A 7,679-nucleotide genomic window follows, 5' to 3' on the forward strand; every position below is an offset into this window, starting at 1 on the left:
GAGGGTCGATGCGGACCCTCTGCGTCTGCCGCCCCAGGGGAGGGCCCCACGCACCTTGTCCAGGTAGAAGGTGCCGGAGCCCACGAAGGACACGGCGTGGCGCAGGTCATAGCTGTGCACGCCGTTCTGGTGGTCCTGGAAGGGCACCACGCTGAGGGCAAAGGGGCCCACGCTGCGCGGGCTCCGGTTGGTCAGCCGCACCTCCAGGCGCACCGGGTCGCCCACCCGGCAGGCCGCCGCCTGGCAGTCACAGGGCTGTCCGTCCACCAGCACGTCTGCAGGGAACAGGGCGCCAGAGCGTCAGGGCCCCGTCCGCCCCCTGCCCGCCTCCCCTGTTCACGGGCTCCTCCACCCGCCAGGGCTGCCGCCCGCGCTGTGCCAGCCTGGGGCGGGACACCTGCAGGGCCCAGCGCCTGCTCTCCTGATCTGCAGGCTGGAGGGTCCCAGGGGGCCTCCTAGATGCCCCCGGCTGGAAGAGCTAAGCTCTGGCCCTGACCCCCAGGGGCTCCTGCAGGTGGCAAGAAGCCAGGAGAGGGACTTGGACCTGGAGGGGACCATGTGCAGGCCAAGGACCAGGCAGGGGCCAGGCCAGGTGGGCCTTTACGGAGTCACCTGCAGGGTGACCTGCCTAGAGGCCCCCGTGAGGGCTGGGCTGGCCCTGGGGGCACCAGGGAGACGTGCCAGCAGCTGGGGGGAGGCCTGGGGGTCACGGAGCAGGCTGAGCACTGTCGGGCAGGGGACAGAGAACAAGGGGCTGCGTGGGGTGGGGGGGTCGGGCAGGCAGACGGGAGAGGCCAAGCTGTGACCCCCGAGCAGGCCGGCCGGAGGACTGCTCTCTGGCCTGGGCACAAGGCACAGGCTGGGAGGTCAGAGGGACGAGTGTCCTGAAAACAGGCAGAGGAGGGAGGAGCTGAGCAGCTTCTCCCAAGTCCTCCCACTCGCCCTCCCTGGGCCCCGGCGTCCTCTTCTTTAGGAGGTAAGAGGAAAGTCTACTTCACAGAGGTTTTGCGAGAACCAGAAACCTGAAAGCAGTGGGGCTGGGACGCATGGCCACCCTGCCGGATCTTATCACCGGCGCCCACACCCACCCTGGGAGGCGGAGACTGTGCGGGCGGGCCAGGTCCCGGCCTGGCTGTAATCCCCAGCCCACAGGGACAACTGGCATTCATACAGCTCTTCCAGGCCCTTCCTCACCTCGGCTGGCGATGAATGCGGATGGGGGCAGGTGAGCCAGCGCGGCGCTGACGCAATGCACAGAGAGCGCCCGGGACCCAGTCCTGCCAGCCTCTCCTGGGCCGCTGTGTGCAGGAGGGCCGTAGACCACAGCCTACCTGCTGGCGGGCCACATGCAGAACCCGGAGGGTCCCAGCCCCAGGGAGGGGGCCCCCTAGAGAGGTCAGGAGGGGTGTCCCGGCCTGGAGGCCTGTCTCCTGACCCTCAGGCTGTGGGGGAGCCATGCACCAGAGACCTCGACCTGGGGGTTCCTTGGGAGCGGTGGGTGGGACACACAGAACTCAGCCTTCTTCCTGAGAGACCCCCGGAACCCTGGGCCTGTGCCACCCAAGTGGGGGTGTGGGAGACAGAGTGACACCCCCAAAGATGTCCATGCCCTACCCCCTGGAGCCTGAGCAGGCTGTTCCCCAACATGGCAAGGACCCTGAGAAGCCGAGTAGCTCGGAGCATCCGGGAGTCCGATGTCATCATCTCCGAGGTCCTTGTAAGGGCAGGAGGGGCAGGAGAGAGCCTGGGGAGGCTGTGTGGCCGGGGAGGTGGAAGACACTCAGAATAAAAGGGAGCTTTGACCACAGGGTGGCCACTGACACTGGTCTCCAGGGCCCTGCTCGGCCCTAATCCAGGTTCCCCCCTCCCTGTGTTTCCAATCACACTGCCTCTCCACCCAAGTCCTGCAGGCCCAGCCCAGCCCGGCCCCGGGGTCTCTGCACCTGGGCCCCCCTGGGAGAGGCGGCCTCTTTCCGCGCAGCACAGCGCCGTCCTACCCAGCACTTCCTCACGCTGCATCTCCTGGCCCTCGGCATCTTCTCTCAAGTTCCCTTGTTTGCCCACCTGTTTGTTCACTGTCTGTGTTCTTCTCTTCTTGCCCCAGCACCTGGGCTGGGCAGGCGCCCTTCTATTTCATCTTTGTTGACCAAATCAATGGATGAATCAGAGAGTGGATAAGTGGGCTTTGGGGCTGGGGTCAGTTCAGCTCAGTTTAGTCGCTCAGTCATGTCTGACTCTTTGCGACCGCATGGACGGAAGCACGCCAGGTCTCCCTGTCCATTACCAACTCCCGGAGTCCACCCAAACCCATGTCCACTGAGTCAGTGATGCCATCCAACCATCTCATCCTCTGTCGTCCCCTTCTCCTCCCGCCTTCAATTTTTCCCAGCATCAGGGTCTTTTCAAATGAGTCAGTTCTTCGCATCAGGTATTGGAGCTTCAGCTTCAGCATCAGTCCTTCCAATGAATATTCAGGACTGATTTCCTTTAGGATGGACTGGTTGGATCTCCTTGCAGTCCAAGGGACTCTCAAGAGGCTCAAATCCCTCTCAAGGGGCTCAAAGGACCCTTGGACCCCCCTGGAGCTCAAAGACACTGGGCCAGCCCCTTGAATGTCCCATAGAAGGGACCTCAGAACCAAGCTGCTGCCTCCCAGCTCTGATCCTGACTCGCACACCAGGCTTTTGTGGAGGAGATTCTTCATGCAGGAGCAGCTCATGTTGTAAGAAACCTCCTGGGAGCGGATTAGCCTCTTCCCTTGGAGCATTAAATCGGGCCGCAGTCCATCTCCTCCCGCCGCCCCCCGCCCGCTTCTCCTTCACTTTCAATACCAGCCAGCATCACGGACTTCATTCTATCCGGCCCAGGATCCCTCCCGAAGCGGCTGCCGAGTTTATGCTACAGCACGTCGCCAGGCTCTGGCAGGAACACGGCTATAAATAGAAGGCGAGAGGAGGGAAGGGCCTGCGGGGCCCACTCCGATGAGGGAGGCACGGGGAGAAAAGCAGCTGGCCAGTGCCAGCCAAGGGCGGCCACTGTGGGGATGCGGGGCGGGGTTCACACAGGGAGAGCGCGCGGAGGGTCGGGGAGCTGCCTGCACCCCGAGGCTACACCTGGAGGCAGAGTGAGCACGATGACGTTGTCCCCCCGACCCCCCATCCAGAGCCTCACCCAAGGCCAAGAAGCCTCCCCCAGCAGCCTCACGGGCTCCTGGAGGGCACAGGGCACAGGGCACAGGCGTGGTTTCCACAGGTTTTGAGCAGGGGTGCTGAGGTGTAGAGAGGAGACGGGGCTGCCAGGGCCCTGACGGAGGGTCTGCCACCCAGGGGCGGGGGCCAGGTCTTTCTGCCTCGGCTTCCCCTCTCTCCCAGGAGGGGTGGGAAGAGCTCTGCTTCCCCAGGTGGGGCCAGTTTTAGACCCCCGCCCAGCCTCACCGAACGCAGCCTCTGCTGCACTCTGTGCCTGGAGGGAGCTGGCCTTCCTGGTGCCCAGGAGACATGGGGCACAACACTCACTGCAGAGGGTTCCTGGCTCAGAGCAGCCTAGCAGCAGGGGCAGGGCCCGAGGGGAGGGGGTGTCCGGGCTCGGCCTTTGCACCCAGGCCCCTCTCCCTCCTCACCTCCCCCCACAGGCACTGCCCGCCTCTCATCTCACCATTACCGCCTCTCATCTCACCATTACCGTTCTTGGGGATGACAGGAGCTCCTGAGAGCACCCTGGCCACTGTCCTAAGGTTTCATCATCTCACGCAGTCCCCAGTCCAAGCCCACCAGGTGGCACGGACACAGCCTCACTTACAGGGCACCCTGTCCCGGTGGGGAGAGGCCCGTGGCCATCCAGGTACACAGCTGAGCACTCAGCTCCCTCAGGAACCCTGATGGCCAGAGCATGCGTTATTTTTCATACAGCTTTATTGAGATTTAGTTCACAAACCACAGCTCACCCACTGAAGTGCATAATTCCATGGCTTCTCATCTATTACCAGATCTGAGCAACCATCACTACAGGCAACATGAGAGTGTTTTCATCACCTCCAAAAGCAACCCCCTACCCCTTCTCCATCCCACCTGTCCCCCACCCCCGAACAACCAGGATTCAAGCTTCCAGTTCTACAGAACACCCCAGTTCTATGGACTGTCGCACCAGAGTGGGGAACCACTCCCTTCTCCAGGCGATCTTCCCGACCCAGGGATCAAACCTGGGTCTCCTGCATTGCAGGCAGATTCTTTACTGTCTGAGCCACCAGGGAAGCCCCCATAACCACACATATTTGGTCTTTAAGAGCAGGCCTCTCTCCCGGAGTGTGATGCTGTTGGGGCTCAGTCTGTGGGCATCTATGCCTTGCTCCTTCTCATCACGGACACACCACAGCTGGTCGTCCACGTGTTTGTGAATGGGCACCCGGGTGCCTCCGCCCTTGTCTATTGTGAACAATGCCGCTGCGGACGCTCGAGGACAGTGTCTGTGTGGACACAGTTGTCCGGTCCTCGAGGGCACACACCTCGGAGCGGAATTGCCGGTTGGAGTTGGGGGGGGGGCTGGCATTTAACCGGCTGCGGGATCACCAGGCTGTGCTGTGCAGCAGTGGCATGACCCGCAGTGTTCAGATTCTCCACGTTGCTCCCGGCACTTGCCCCACCCACCTTTTCTGTCCAGCCATCCCAGCACATGGCACAGTGGCATCTCCTGCCAGAACCGTGCCTGGCCAGGCTGCTGTGGCCCTCATGGTCTGCAGGGTGGACGTGCGTCTCTGCCCTCTGACCCAAACACAGGTTTGCAAAGGCCTTCTTTCTGGTCTTATTCACTCATCTCTCCCTGGCTGGGAACCTTCTGGAATTCCAATCCCTTAACCCCACTCATCCTCTGGGGCCTGGGGCCGGGCTGAGGGCTGGGATGTAGACTGGGCCCCTCTCCCTGTAAGCACGGCAAAGGACAGAGGGCTTGGCAGATCCAAGGCCAGCACAGCGTGTCAGGACCCGGACTCCAGAAAGGCAGCTGGGAGCAGGGGCTCCAGAACCAAGAGGAGGGCTGGGTGGAGACTGGAGCCTGAGGATGGCAAGTCAGGGACAGGCCAGTGGTCAGGCTGGCCCTGCAGTGTCCACGGCGTCTCTCCATACGGTCCACGGAGCGGGTGGGTGTGAAGGCTAGGGGTGGGCAGACGCTCCTGGCACTTGAGAGACACTTGCCAAATGGCTGCGAACAGTCTGGCAGTTCTAAACCACTGTGGACTTTTCAAAAGAAAAGACCTGCCTGGCGGCTCCCTGGAGTTGCGCTTCCTAGGTCTGTTCTGGCGTGTGCGTGTGAGTGTGTGTGTGTGTCCAGGACCACGGGCACTCTGAGGCATGGACAATGGGCAGGGTGGGACTCTGGGTGGAGCCTACACAGCATGTTCCCCTGGGGGCCGAAGGAGACACAGAAAACATCAGCAGGCCCCAAGGTCAGAGGCAAGTCACTTTTCAGTGGCGAAGAGGGGGGCTCGTGGATTTCGTGTTCAACCGACTCATCTAATGGTCCGCTCATTCCTTCCTTAGGGCCTGGCTCCCACAGTCAGTGGTGGAGGCCTGTTCTTCCCCTGGAGCCCAGACTCCCAACAAGGATGCTGTTCCAGGCTCACCTTTCTTTCTGGGGTTTTGGTTTCTTTGACAAAACTGGATGGCTAAGCAGACTTACGGTCTGATTCTGGACACAACAGAATCTTTAGAGACACAGGAAGAATGAGTGAGAGGAAGGCCCGAGAGGAGCCGGAGAGAGTCAGGTTCTCAACAATCTACCAAATGGGCTTCAGCTAAGATGTATTTGAATTTCAAATTTCACAAGGCACACACATTTTTCTAGTTGACATAAATCTTGGATGGGCCTAGATTTTAGAGCCAAATTTGATTCAGGCCAGGCTAGGTTTGAGAATTAATCAAGCTTTGTCACCCTTTAAATGAAGTGCAAAAAAAGAGAAAAAAAAAAACCCTCAAATGAGAAAAGAACAATAGCTGAGCCTTGGGACGTGGGCCGAGAACCAAGGCAAAGCCCCTGGCCAGTGAGTTTTGCTTCACCCTCCTCAACACCAGCTGTCCTTGGGAGAGAGCACAGGCAGACCTAGCAGAAAACCCTGTAATTTCCAACAATGCAGTAAAAAGTGGTGAACTTCCTCTACTGCAAATGTAGCAAGTTGCTCTGTACACAACCAAGGCAGTAAGTCTTCCCTGGGTACCACTGAGAGCCAAGTCACTGACCTACTCTCTGTGGCTATTAGGAAGCTCAGAGACAAGAGTGTATTGACCTAGGGTACCATGTGGGCCCTCAGCACCCACATTTCAGCTCACACGCACACGCATGCACGCACACACAGCCTCTCCTAGCATGCCCACTCCTCCAAGTCTTGACCAACAGGACAAATATGGTTTCCCTTAGTCCAGAAGTTTCCAATGTTGTTTTGCTCCTTTCCTGAAAGAGTTGGTGAAAGAGGTTAGAAGCGCAGAAATGCCCTGCGGGTGGGGGTGACGGTGTTCTGGGAGAGGATCTTACACAGAAACAGGCAGTGGCATCTGGGGAGGACGTGTGAAACCACGCAGTCCCCCTGCACCCACCCGGCCCTCAGCCTCCCTCCCTGAGGGAAAGAGGGTGGGTCCTTCTGTCCGCTGTGCGGGGCTCAGGCAGGGCAACGTGATGGGAGGGATGCACCAGGGGCAGGGCTGCTCCCGGGAGCTCAGCTCGGGCTGCCCGGGCCCCAGGGTCACGGGCTCGTCCTGCCCTTGGGCGCTCATCAAGGTGGGCACCGCGTGAGCCCAGGGCCCTGCTCTCAAGGCGCCAAACGTCGTGTGTTTTTAACAGTCACTGAGGTAGCTAATTAGTTCATAAACCAGAATGCCTCCTCCCCAGCACCCGGGGAGGGAGACCGCTCCAGACCCGCACGTGTAATTACCCTCCAGTTGAGAACAGCTCCTGAGGAGCCGTTTGGCTCTCTTGGGTAAATAATTTACTTTTACAACTTTTCATTAAAGATTAAAGGGAATTAAATTAAAATTAAGGCGAGCTGGAGTTGGAGGGGGACGCTTGAGGCTGGGAGCTGGCTCGTGGAGATGTTCTCAGGCTTCCTGAACACGTCCGCGCAAGGGCCGGTTGGTGGGGAGCCCCAGGCGGCGTGGCCCACGTGGACCGTGGCTGCTGGGGACCCTGTGAACCTGCTTCAGTGACGGGGAGAAACACACTCGGCCCACACCACCCACCGGGTCAGGGGTCCCCTTGCCCGTGGTTTCCCCGGGCTGTTGGGCCAGGCGAGCAGGGTGGCAGAGCTCAGACCACGTCCTGGTTTCGGGAGAGCCAGAGCTTCTGCCTCCCCTGACGCAGCCAGAGGGCTGGGGTGCGGAGCCGGGAGACGGCTGAGCTCCAAACAGGGGCAGAGACGTGCCCAACAAGGCTTGAGGGGTAATGACGGGGACCACGGGTGAGCCGGGAGACGGCTGAGCTCCAACCCGGGGCAGAGGAGTGCCCGACGGGCTCGAGGGGTGACGGCGGGGACCACGGGTGAGCCGGGAGATGGCTGAGCTCCAACCCGGGTCAGAGACGTGCCCAACAGGCTTGAGGGGAGACGGCGGGGACCACAGGCAGCAGTGCACGCAGCTCAAGGCCGGCTGGGTGAAGAGCCTGCGTTCGGGGCAGGGTCTTGCTGGAGGGTGCTACGCTGC

The 7,679-nt window shown here is 60.7% G+C and overlaps 1 protein-coding gene across 4 annotated transcripts in view; it reads right to left on the bottom strand.

The window, feature by feature from the left end:
* TRAPPC9 (trafficking protein particle complex 9) overlaps window positions 1-7,679 on the bottom strand; it is a 390,359-nt gene that overhangs the window by 1,613 nt on the left and 381,067 nt on the right. For all 4 annotated transcript variants that reach the window (XM_010834790.1, XM_010834791.1, XM_010834789.1 and 1 more), the window contains one exon: window positions 55-275. In XM_010834790.1, coding sequence (XP_010833092.1) covers window positions 55-275 — 221 coding nt within the window. The remainder of the gene's footprint in view (window positions 1-54; window positions 276-7,679) is intronic.

The sequence above is a fragment of the Bison bison genome, unplaced genomic scaffold (assembly GCF_000754665.1).
Source record: "Bison bison bison isolate TAMUID 2011002044 unplaced genomic scaffold, Bison_UMD1.0 scf7180017864036, whole genome shotgun sequence".
Lineage (NCBI taxonomy): Eukaryota > Metazoa > Chordata > Mammalia > Artiodactyla > Bovidae > Bison > Bison bison.